This window comes from Engraulis encrasicolus, chromosome 9 (genome assembly GCF_034702125.1).
Source record: "Engraulis encrasicolus isolate BLACKSEA-1 chromosome 9, IST_EnEncr_1.0, whole genome shotgun sequence".
NCBI classification, from domain to species: Eukaryota; Metazoa; Chordata; class Actinopteri; order Clupeiformes; family Engraulidae; genus Engraulis; species Engraulis encrasicolus.
Window position 1 is genome coordinate 19,120,781 of NC_085865.1, and position 12,500 is coordinate 19,133,280.

At 44.8% G+C, this 12,500-nt stretch overlaps 1 protein-coding gene across 1 annotated transcript in view; it reads left to right on the forward strand.

The window, feature by feature from the left end:
* neto1l (neuropilin (NRP) and tolloid (TLL)-like 1, like) overlaps nt 1-12,500 on the forward strand; it is a 140,766-nt gene that overhangs the window by 101,506 nt on the left and 26,760 nt on the right. The window contains exon 7 of the mRNA XM_063206701.1: nt 8,526-8,754. Within this exon, the coding sequence (XP_063062771.1) occupies nt 8,526-8,754 (229 nt within the window). The remainder of the gene's footprint in view (nt 1-8,525; nt 8,755-12,500) is intronic.

Below are 12,500 nucleotides of genomic sequence, written 5' to 3' on the forward strand. Positions count from 1 at the left end.
TAAGACAAGTTAAAAGAGTGAATATGTCGCTAAGCTAGTGAAAGTCAATGTATCCGTGTAGCATTGTAGCATGCTACATGGATACATTGACTTTCACTAGCTTAGCGACATATTCCCTCTTTTAACTTGTCTTAAAGCAAGACAACGCTTAACATGAAAAATAAGACACTTTACCACCTTTATAAACCCTGCCCAACGATTTCAACTGTAATAAGCACCAAAATAGTGGCATACCCCTTTAAGTGACGTCATATCCTCCGCATCCACGGGACCTCAGGAAGTAGGGTTTTTTTTTAAACATTTTTAGCACGCATTTCAATAGCGAATTTAAAATGATATTTTAATGCCGTTCGAATTGTGTCACAGACGGCTCATATGTTGTTTCTGATCATTTCATATAATTTTTCGTGCCACACACCAAACAATTTAGGAGGATGTTTTTTACACTAATTTCATGCAGACGACCTCTGTACAAAATATTGATGTGTTTGCATGATTCATCTACATTCAGTTCCTAAAACTGCATATATCTATAGCGCATATAATGACCGGGATCAGAAGATATGTACTCGCTACCATGCTATTAGATAGTCGTCTATGGTCCTGTGAATGCAGAACTACGTCACGTCCGCTTAAGAGCTCCATGGAGGCTGACGTGTTTTTTCGTTTGTTTGTTTTCATTATGTCTTTGTCTCTGCCCGGCTATGTGTCTGTTTTGGCCTGTGTGGTTCTATAAGTGTTTCTGGGGATTTGGAAATCAACGTCATGTCTGACTGGCTCAGTTATTGCCACAGGGGTGCTTATTTTAAGTGCAGATGAGGAGAGGAGCGTGCAACGTGCGTGTTTGTTTGTTTCTCTGTCTCTCTCTCTCTCTTTCTTTCTCTCTCTCTCTCTCTCTCTCTCTCTCTCTCTCTCTCTTTCTCTCATTCTCTCTCTCTTGCTCTCTCTGTGCGTGGTGCAGTGTTGTTTTACTGCATGCAGCCTTTGTTCAAATTCTCTGCCCTCCTTTGCCTCCCAGGGTTCTTGTGTTGTGTTTTTCTCAGCCTGTTTGGTTCCGGTATCTCCAGTCCAATGCACTCGCTCTGCTACTAGAACTCACACAGGCACAGGCACAGGCACAGGCGCAAACAAACAAGCAGGCATGCACACGTACACACAGACAAGCACGCACGCACACACACACTCGTACACACGCGCACATGTGCATGGACGCGTGCATGCACACACTCCCAAAGCACACATTATTCATTCACAAATCCAGGCAAATGAACGCTGTATGTATCCCAGTGGAATGTTAACCTCCTCGTGTCTGATCCATTCATGTAGGCAGCCCTATTTCTCTCTCTCTCTCTCTCTCTCTCTCTCTCTCTCTCTCTCTCTCTCTTTCTCTCTCTCTCTCTCTCTCTCTCTCTCTCTCTCTCTCTCTCTCTCTCTCTCTCTCTCTTTATTTCTCCTCTTTCTCTCTCTCCCTTTCCCCCCTCTCTCTCTCTCTCTCTTTCTCTCTCTCTCTCTCTCTCTCTCTCTCTCTTTCTCACTCACTCTCTTTCTCTCTCCATTGCTCCCTCTCCCTGTTCCTGCCATCAGACTGACAAATTAACCACTGCACAATATTTGAACTGCTCCCCTCCAATGTGGCTGGATGTGCTCCCGTGCCGCTCCCCTAAATCAACCCCCTAAATTTTAAGGCCTAAAACAAACTGTCCGAAAGGCATCTTCCTCCCCTTCCTCCACTGCCCAAAAATACCCCTTTAGAATGAACACCAAGGCGTCTCTGTCCTCCCCACTCACCCTTTGGAGTGTCACTGCAGGCCATCTGTGAGGACACACTCCAAAACTCTGGTGGAAAATAAATAATTGAAACTCTGTGGCCAAGGCCACTAATTAAACTGCACTTCAGTAATCACACCACAGCACACAGTTGGTGGGTGTTGAGAGTGAGGGGTAGTGTGTTACAGTACGAGCCCAAACTCCCAGAGAGGGTAACAGAAAAGGGGGTGGGAGAGTTGTTGGGTCGGGGTGGTGGTGGGGAGGTTAGATTAGCTGAAGTGCCCCCCTGAGCAAACCCCCTCGTCTTGGTGTCAGAGGACAGGTCTCTGGGCTTTGATCCCCAGAACATGGTGGCCTGGCTTGGCTTTGATCCCCCTTAGCAACTGATGCTGGGCTCGTCTGGGCAGATGTTCCATGTCTGGGTTTGTAATCATGGTTTGTAGCCGCGTGGTATCTATCTGCATGATATTCGGGATCTTCTATCGGTTTCATCTTATCTTTTTGGTAGCCCTGGACGATTTTTCGATTTCAATTTTAATCGCGATGTCAACATTTTTCTATGATTATAAATTAGACGTTCGATGCGCATTCAATGAAACTTTTTTTTTGTTTTTTTTTGTCCGATCGCGCTCTGTACTCTTATTTTGAAATTGCGCCCCAGGCGCTAGGAGGAAGCGTGCCATGCCCCGCCCCCTCAGTCTGATTGAAGGAGAGTAGAGACAGGAGGGCTTACTGACGTCATAACAGCGTAGTACGAAATGATGGCAAGGGGAGTACGGAAATTTTATTCTTCTTCTACGGTCAGTATTGTAAGCATCAGGGAAGCATGCAATGCCACTTTCGCGAGGGTCGGAGTGTGGAACAAGTCATAGGACAGCATGAATGTTTGTCAGCTGTCCTTAATTACCCCCAGCAATTACTGCTGACCAACAACTGCAGTTAATTTGGCCACAAACTGAACACTGACAACCGGATATCCTCTTTCGGCACATTTTCACAGAGTTTCCGGATTTTGGGGAGTACGGAACTTGTATCCATCGCACCCACTGACTAATGACCATGCGCAAGGGAGTTAATTTTCCATCCACTCGTGTCCTCAGGCAACGCCCCCGTACTACACCGTGGCCAATGCATTTCCCCCCGAGAGATTGTTCTTCTTTGTCGAGTTTCTTTGGTCTGATTCTCCCTCTTGGCCAGTCACTGCAGGCTCCAGACAGTAGTGACTACGAGGGTGGCATCAGAGATTGTAAGGTAGACTACAAGTGAAGGACGGTATCAGAGCCTGTAAATAAATTATTACAAAGTTCTCTATGCCTCGTATTTGAAAGTAATGGCCCACATTTGATTGCAAACAGTGTGTTAGGACTTCGAATTGGTTTAGCAGTAGCTGTAGTTACTAGCTAGTTGCTAACACAAATGAAGGCAAATTGTGTTTGAGCTCTGCTGGCAGCTAACTAGTGGTACTTAAAAAAATGAATTGCTTGATGGTGCTTTTCACACCTCTAAACAGTCTCCAAATAGTTCGTTTGGATTGCTAAACCCCTCTTACGTAAGACTACATACAAAGTTATGAGCAACTTGACGATTTATTATTGGCTGTTGCATTTAATCAACCTTGCATCAAATGTGCCATTTTCTTGTTGACAAAACCTGAGATGTTCTCTTTGTTGGGTCCATATTATTGCATCTGATTCTCATTATGCATGTGAGAGCTGCATAAACAAAGTCAAAATAAGTAACATTTGTTTGAAAAGTGTTATCTTCAGGCTTATTGGTTTTCTCATTAAGAAATATATCTTTAGGAATGTAGTCTGAAAATATAGGCTAACAGATAATCTTATGTCATTTTAAAAAATACTGAAGGGTGGCAATGAGAACAAGGCAGGCACATCACCCACAGTGCTCCAGGAAAATAGAAGCCCTGTATGAGAGATTTTTTCTCTCATCCTGTCAATGGAAACTAAATATCTGCTGTGGGTGTGAGTGCGTTATTGGGAGGAATTTGGAAAAACTGGCCCTCGGGGACTTTGATTTTTTTTAATCTTTGTTTTAGACAGTTATCCCTCTTGTGGTTAAAGATATTTTGCTTTAGGCATTTATCTCTCATTTTCCTCATTTATAGATATTTTTAGGATATTTTAGGATATTTTTTATAGATATTATATACAATATAAATTTGAGTATGTCTCTTCTTTGAGATGATCAATTTTTGTGTCTTCTGTGCAGTTTGCTATTTTCCCTGGACCAGCCTTTATAAAGTCCTTTCTAGGTGTCATACCTTGCACCATTTTTCACAATCCACCTGGTGGATTCATGCGCTTCATGCCCCCCTCCCCCGGAATTTATTTTTTTATTTTTTTAAATGTGATTTTATTCATATCGTGATTAAAATCGAAATCGAAAATGTTTGGGAGAAATAATCGAAATCTAAGTTTTTCTCATATCGCCCAGGCCTAACTTTTTGGTTATATCTGGTTTGGTTATATTTGGTATGTCGTTTCAAAATTAAAATTCTTACTCTGTCACGCTGCCCTTCACTACAATGTTGTTTATGGCCGTTTGACTCGGTTTTCACCGTCTTTACTGGTTCAAATTGTAGCCATACAAAATCTGTATCATGACAATATACTTTCCTGACTTCAATAGTGGAGAAAACAATAATTGCTTACAAGTTAGAGGGCCGGAATTGGGAGACTTCACTATAGTGATGAAGAAATAGTCAATAAACACTCTGCTTAAGGGCTATAGGACTAAAGGCCCCTGTATAGTGAGTCTTGAGGAGGCAACAGAGACTTCAGTCTGTGCAGAATATCTGGCTGAGCAGGGGAACATTTTAAGAATGAGAAAGTCATAGATATGTAGGAGAAATATGAAGATAAATATGAGTTCTATGCAATTTGTTATTTATTTACTGCCATAATGCGAGAGTGTTTACCCGTCACTGAGGGCTAAACGAGGCATCGTAATTTGCTTGATTTGCGGCAGCTCGATCATGCCTTTCAAAGCTGCGTGGACTGTGTGGGTGAAACTAAGCATCGCTTAAATGAGCATAGGCTTCGAGTGATTTACTCCCTAAATTTATGAAGATGAGTGACTCAGACCAATGGGTATATCCATGTATAGCAGGAATATGAGTGAAGAAATGATCTACTTAATTTGTATTCCAGGGTGTTACATGGGAGAGGGGCTATCTTATATTTTACCTTGATTGGTTTGGCGCCTGTCGGTGCGACATACTCATTCCAATCTATGGTCCAGTAATTGCTGTATCTTTATGCTGGTCAGTGTGCGATCTCTCTCTCTGGGAATTGCATCAATCTCCATCAAAGGTGAGAAACACAGCTTCTGAAAGTTCACGCTCTGAGCTACCACTGCCATATGCGATTAGCTCTGTCTGTTCACCTCACAAGTTAAGTAGGCTATAATTAGCACAACTTTTGCCAGGTTAATTAGATCATTTTGTGAAATCATTCCTTTGAAGAGCATAGTTAGAACCAATGCATGTAGGACATGTATTCTCTGAGATCTAACTCTGATCTAAATCACAGAAATTTCTCAGTGTCTTTTTTATCCGGATGCCTGGTAACCCTGTAGTCATGTGTGAATCAAAGAAGCCTAATGAAGTGAGGGGGCGAAAAAAAAATCGGTGGTTCATTTTCAATGTGATTATGGAGATTTGCAGCAACGAGACGAGTGTCTTTTATTTTGCTAAAGGTCTGCTGAAGATACACTGTCTCGACATATAGTGCAAAACATTTCGTTTGAGACGTTTTGTTACAATATTCTATTATCCGAAACAACATCACAAAGATCTGTTGCCACAGTCATCTTCATTATGATTCATGATGCTCTATTTCTGTTGGCGCAACTCAATGAAATCTATTTTTGATCATAATGACCATCCACAGATAAAATCGGTGGAAAATTACCTTGACCTTTGCTGTGGATGACCTCAGTTAGACATGAACTGTATAAGGAGGTAAACTAAATGGCCTCATGTCAAAAATACATAGCCGTGAGTGTAAGCCGTCACAATAGCAGCGCCTTGGTTTATGCTTTGGGCCTTGGTTCTTGTTTTTTTTCTCTCTCTCTGTGATTACCGGTAAGGGCTGTCTTGTTTGGGTCGAGTTGTTCCCTTTTTTGGGCTCGGTGATTGATGGTGCGTCACTAAGAGAGAACAAAAGGGAATCAATGTGAACCTGGCCGGCTCAGAGGAGACAAGGCGCTGATCAGTAGGCCGAGATGCTATCTGCATGATCCATTACCCTCATTTGAGCTTTATGATCACTTCAATTTGACCTGATGCTCTGCCCCAGAAGAAAGCCAATACGCTGCGGCTGTGGAGAGGACCGGTGGTGTAAGGCTTTGCATCAGTAGCTGAGGAGAGCATGAGTGGAATAATCTATCAAAAGACCTTGATAAGACCGCACACGAAAAACAAAAGTGCGTGTTTGGCAAGTGTTTTGTGTGTGTGTGTGTGTGTGTGTGTGTGTGTGTGTGTGTGTGTGTGTGTGTGTGTGTGTGTGTGTGTGTGTGTGTGTGTGTGTGTATGTGTGTGTGTGTGTGTGTGTGTGTGTGTCTGTGTGTGTGTGTGTGTGTGTGTGTGTGTGTGTCTGTGTGTCTCTTTGTGTGTGTCAGCTTGTGTGCTCACGCGCATTTGTTTGTTTATACGTGCATGCCTGTGTGCGAGCAGCCGAGCATCCGTGCGTGTGTATGCAGCAGTGTGTTTGTGTGCGTGTATGTCTGTGGACATTCACATCATGATCTTGCCCTAATGCTATGCCATGCGAAATGGCATGAAGCTGTGTGAAATGAGCTGTGCGCCTGGAATTTCCATATCTCATTTCTTCGGGAAAAATATCCAAGCTGGAGTGTTTTTGCGACCCAACTACCGTACGTGCCATCAGCCGGTTGGTCGGTGTACGGGAGCCAGATTTTCTGAGTCACCCCTGCTGTTTGTAGAAAGGGGAAATAAGGCAGACATGCCTTGCTGAAAACGCATCACTTCAGAGTGTTCCTGAGAGGAACCATTTATAATGTCAAGAGGTGCGCGGGGGTGTGCTGATGGGAGGAAAGGGCATCGCCTCCTCTTCACCTGCTGCTCATGCTCCCTCGCTCTCTCTCTCTCTCTCTCTCTCTCTGTCACACACTTTAGCACACACACACATGCACACACGCGCACTCACTCTCTCTCTGTCTCTCTCTTTCTCTCCCTCTTTCTCTCTGACACACACACACATACACTCTCTCTCTCCCGCTTTCTCTCTGTCACACACTCTCTCTCTCTCTCTCTCTCTCTCTCTCTGCCTTTCTCCCTGACACACACCCACAAACACGCACACAGCTGCCTCCTGACTCTGACTGCGGCCCACAGTTGGCATGAGTCTGGCCTAGATCTGGCATCTTTCCGGTTTGCGTTCCAGTCCAGACTTCCTCTCTGAATGCCTCTGTTTTTTCCTCCGTCCTCCCAGCCAGCTGCGGCGAGCGTGCCGCAAAACGTGCTCAGAATTCAGCGCGCATGAATGTGCAGAGAAGTGGCTACCCTGAAATACAGCTACAGTTTCTCTCCTCCTCTCCGCTCCTCTCCTTTCCTTTTTCCCTTCTCCTCTTCTCATTTTCCACCCTCCTCCACCTGCCGCTCTCCTTGTTCATGTTCTGCCAAGCCTTAAAGTGGAGACCCTTCATTCGTTTCTCTTCAACTCCCACTTCATTTTGCTGCCTGGGACGTCGTTCATCTTTTGGGCACTAAAGATTTTCACATGGGGTGGCGTGATGGGATGTTAAGTGCCCATTAGAGCTGATGCTGTTGTGTGTGCACGTGTGTGTGTGTGTGTGTGTGTGTGTGTGTGTGTGTGTGTGTGTGTGTGTGTGTGTGTGTGTGTGTGTGTGTGTGTGTGTGTGTGTGTGTGTGTGTGTGTGTGTGTGTGAGAGTGTGTGTGTGTGGTTTGGCATATAGATATGTGTGTGTGTGTGTGTGTGTGTGTGTGTGTGTGTGTGTGTGTGTGTGTGTGTGTGGTGTTTGCATATGGATGTGTGTGTGTGCGTGTGTGTGTCCGCGTGCACACAGCTGTCAAACTGTGTTAGTGTGTGTGCATTACGTGTGCACGGTGTGTGGCAACCGTAGGCAGGAAGCCTAGCCCACAGGCAGAGATCGCACCCACACAACCCTAATGCACTAGCGGCAGGTAGCTACACCACATAGCCCAGGCTGTCAGAAAGTCTCCCCTTTCATGTCCAGGTGGAAAGGGGTCATCTTCGGAGAGCCCTCATTACAGTAAATGGAGCGATGAGCTGCCGGCCGGGGTATTGTGAAGGCTTGGCCGAGCTATACTGATTGGTTGATGTCATAGATATTAAGGGTGAAAGCCTGTTAATGTAATAATTGGCCTTCGACCTTGGGTTGGTAGAGATAGACGAGGATTTTTAAAGCACATTCATAGTGTGTGTCTTCTCTGCAAAATACCTATGCACATAATGATGCAAAATATCTATGCACATAATGATACACAAATGGTATAATATATATTTATTATTTACAGTGTTTTTTATATGCTTATATGTATAATACTTCTCTATGTAGACATGCGTTATGCGATGCTTTACACATGTTGCACACAAATAAACACAAATGAAAAGCAAATGAAAAGAAGGAGTTATACAGTACATTTGTTTGATCTGCCCTCTCTCTTTCTCTCTCTCTCTCTCTATCTCTCTCTCTCTCTCTGTATCTACCCTTCCACTTTGGTGCCCCACTCCAGATCTACTTGCGCTTCTTGGACTACGAGATGCAGAACTCCAACGAGTGCAAGCGGAACTTCGTGGCGGTGTACGACGGCAGCAGCTCGGTGGAGGACCTGAAGAGCAAGTTCTGCAGCACGGTGGCCAACGACGTCATGCTGGTGTCGCCGCTGGCCGTGGTCCGCATGTGGGCCGACGAGGGTAGCCGCAAGAGCCGCTTCCGCATCCTCTTCACCACCTTCTCAGAACGTAAGGCCAGCCACTGGCATCTACTTCTGCCTCGTTCTCTTTTTTATTTTATGTTTTATTTCTTTTTTTTGGTCTTTTTTACTTTATTTATGATAGAACAGTGAAGGTGGCGACAGGAAGCAAGTGGGGAGAGAGAGAGAGACGGGGAAGGGCCGGCAAAGGATCCGGGCTGCGGAATCGAACCCGGGTCAGACGCATGGTAGACGAGTGCCCTACCGTTTGGCCATGGCAGGGCCCTTACCACGTTCTCTAATGTGTAAAGCAAACTCCTTATCTGAAAGTCAGGCCAACCACTATAGCGTCTACTTAACCCACTAAGAAACGTCATTATAAATTGGCTGTTATCAGAATGGCAATGACCAAGTGGTAGTGCATCACTAAAGGCCATGTGTTATGTCATAGTATTGTAGTACTATGGTAGTTAACTATTACAGCATTCCACTGGAGGTACGACGTGCATTAAGGGGCTACTCATAGTCTCAGAATGTCATACCAACTTCTAGCATTTACTTAAGCACATTTTCAGAACGCGAATAAGACAGAGTTCTAGCAATTGCTTCAGCACATAATTATCACATAAAGCTCAGAATGTAAGGCTGGCTGACTATTTCTTTAGCACCCAGTCAGCATACAGCACAACTGTTTCATCACCCCTTCCTTGTATTTAGCACTTATGTCTCTTTTCCACTGCCGGTTTTCTGGTAGGCCTACAGCTCGACACAGCGCAACTCGGACTCCACTTTTTGGTTTTCAATTGAGCTGTGTCGTGCCCAATCGAAAAGCAAAAACTGTCAGCTGAGTCGTGCTGTCTCGAGCTGTAAGCCTACCAGAAAACCAGTGGAAAAGAGACATTACATTCATTTCAAAATGTTGATAATCGTTTTGCTGAATTGGTAATGTTTTGGTTTAATTTATTCAATTCATTTCACAGAACAGTTTTGTTTGTGCTATGCCGGTAATGAAGTTGAGCCTGATATGTGTAAATGTACACAACCCAATGTGAAACTGTACTGTTCATTGTCAGCCCCATGAGTATTTCCCACCTTCTGCTAATCTTTGGGAGGATGACGAGAGCTATATTACTTATTTATGCATCTGCATAATTTACAGGAGATCTTTATCCAGACAAACAGACTGCGGAGGGCTATGCTCTAACTCAAAGTTACTCACAGTTGTAGTACTATAGCTCTCGCATCTAAATGAGATATGGATTCAAAGCTTTGGGGATGGTCAGCAGAACATGTAAACAGTCTCTGTTTATTCATTGACTGTGGGAATCGCTATATGGTGGTCTCATTTCCCTGAGTGATAGCGCAGTAGTCTGTGAATGTGGGAGCATTCTGGATGTATCTTTTTTTGCTCTAGTTAGAACAGCCTTTGTTCAGTCAACGTTGCGAGATTTGTTTTTTTCCCCCTGCTTTTCCTTCCTTGTTGGGTGAAGCGGGGTCAGGCTCTAAATAGAGTGCTTAAACCCAAGTAACCTTCTCCCTTTCTCTTTTCTTAGCTGGCAGCTGTTGCCATGACTCCTCTTTTGTCAACTTCCATGCTCTCAATTGTTTTTTTCTTTACTTTAGAATTGTTGGCATGCCGTTAGTTTTGTTTGTTTGTTTCTTTCTTTCTTTCAAATTGGCCTAAAGCTTATGTTTCTTTACACTTGACCTCATTGGTTTCAGGTGAGGTCGAACTATTGGCCCACATAACCACCTTTTGGCATGTAAACAGAGGTGTTCTTGAAGAAAGATTGTACCGGTAATTACCTTTGCAAAGAATATCGTTTCAAGGTAAGGTCGAACTATTGGCCCAACCAGCTTTTGGCAACTCAACAGAGGTGGTTCTTGAAGATTATACCAGTAATTGCCTTTGCTAAAGAATATTTGACGGCTTTAGTTCAGTTAAGATGTTGCTCTCCAAATGGGTTGTGTAAAAGGTACAGGGATTTCCAGACAGGGCTTAAGTGACTCGTGCCATCTGACGAGTCAAACCACATGTCAAACCGTGTCCACTGTCCAAGCAGATATGACGCAGCACTGGACACTGGACCGCCTCGTTTTAAAAGCCAAATAGAAACTTCTTGCCATCACGCCGTACCATCATCGTCTTCCCCTCTTGTCACTGCTCCACTGACGTGATGCTAAACCAAGCAACGGCGCCAGGAGATAAAAACAGCTGAACCAGAGTTTAACTTTAAGAGCCAGGCCATTAGGCACAGACACAGCAGGCGGTCTCTGCACTGTAGCAGCAGATACCTTGAATGTTTATGGCTTTCTCTCTCTGTCTCTCTCTCTCCGCTCGCTGGCTGGCCGGACATTCGGTTCCGATGGCCAGACGGCTCTGCCTGTCTGGGCGATTGCCCAGCCTCCCGCTGGGAGATAAGATCCAAAGATCGCTCGGACTTAAAATGGCACTCATTAGCTCCCCAGTCTGTCTGATAGACTACTCGGGAAAATACAAGCTGCACTTTCTTCCTCAGAATAAAAGCTAATTGGGAGAATGTGCTAAGGTGTCGATGTGGACATGGTGGATGGTGATGCAGTGACCGAGGATAAATTGCTGACCGCTGGTTTCACAGGTGGAGGGACTGCGCCGCGGTTCTAGCCATGGGACTCATTTACGGCCCATTCCTCCCCACTGTCCTTCAGTAATGTTCAACAGTTCGAGTGAGCAAGGGACATATAATAATAATAATAATAATTGTATTTGTATAGCACTGTGTCATACAAGGCATGTAACTCAAAGTGCTTAACAAATGGGAAAAAACATTGTTAGAGATAGATTTAAAAGGAGAGGTATAGAGGAGAGGCAGAAAAAGCAGGAAGGCAGAGGAAGAAGAGATAGACAGAGAATGTAGAGTCATAAGTTCAACGTAGGTTAGGACCAGGATTCTTAGATGTGTAAGGTCCATAGTGGCTGGGCCTATCATAAGTCATAGATAGTCACACAGAGATTGGGCGCTCAGGTGCGGCCCCTGGTGGCATCAGGGGTGAGGAAAAACTCCCTTTCGCTTGATTCATAGTTTGTGAGGGGGAAAAAAAGCTCAGTGAGGTCTGAGAAAAAAAAAAGACCCCCTGTAGTCAGGAAGAAACCTCAGGCAGAGACCAGCGGCCACCTAGGGGAGCCCCCTGCCAGGGCTGGATTGCGAGTAGTAAGGGCGCTGCGGCGGCTGGGACACTATGACGCCTTGGCAGCTAGGAGTTGGCAAGGATGAAGAGGTGGGTCTTCAGCTGCTTCTTAAAGGAGTCGACGGAGGTGGCTGATCGGATCTCGATGGGGAGGGTGTTCCATCTCTTGGGCGCATAGCAGGCAAACGCGGCGTCGCCGATCTTCTTCTGCGGGGGGGTGGGGGTCCTTAGCAGCTTGGCATCAGTGGACCTGAGAGCTCGAGCAGGGGCATAAAAAGAGAGCATGTCTGAGATATAGCTAGGGGCAAGTCCATTTAATGCTTTAAATACTGTGAGCAGAATCTTAAAGTCGATTCTGTATGAGACAGGTAACCAGTGCAGGTCTGCCAAGACAGGAGAGATGTGCTCTCTCATTCTGGTTCTTGTTAGGATTCTTGCCGCAGAATTTTGAATGAGTTGCAATTTGTCAATTAATTTTTTTGGGAGACCAGAGAAAAGAGCATTGCAGTAGTCTATTCTACTGGTGACAAAGGCATGAATAAGTTTCTCAGCGTCTTGTCGGGGGGCCAAGCCGCGCACTTTGTTGACATTTCTAAGATGGAAAAAAGCAGATTTTGTTATCTTGTT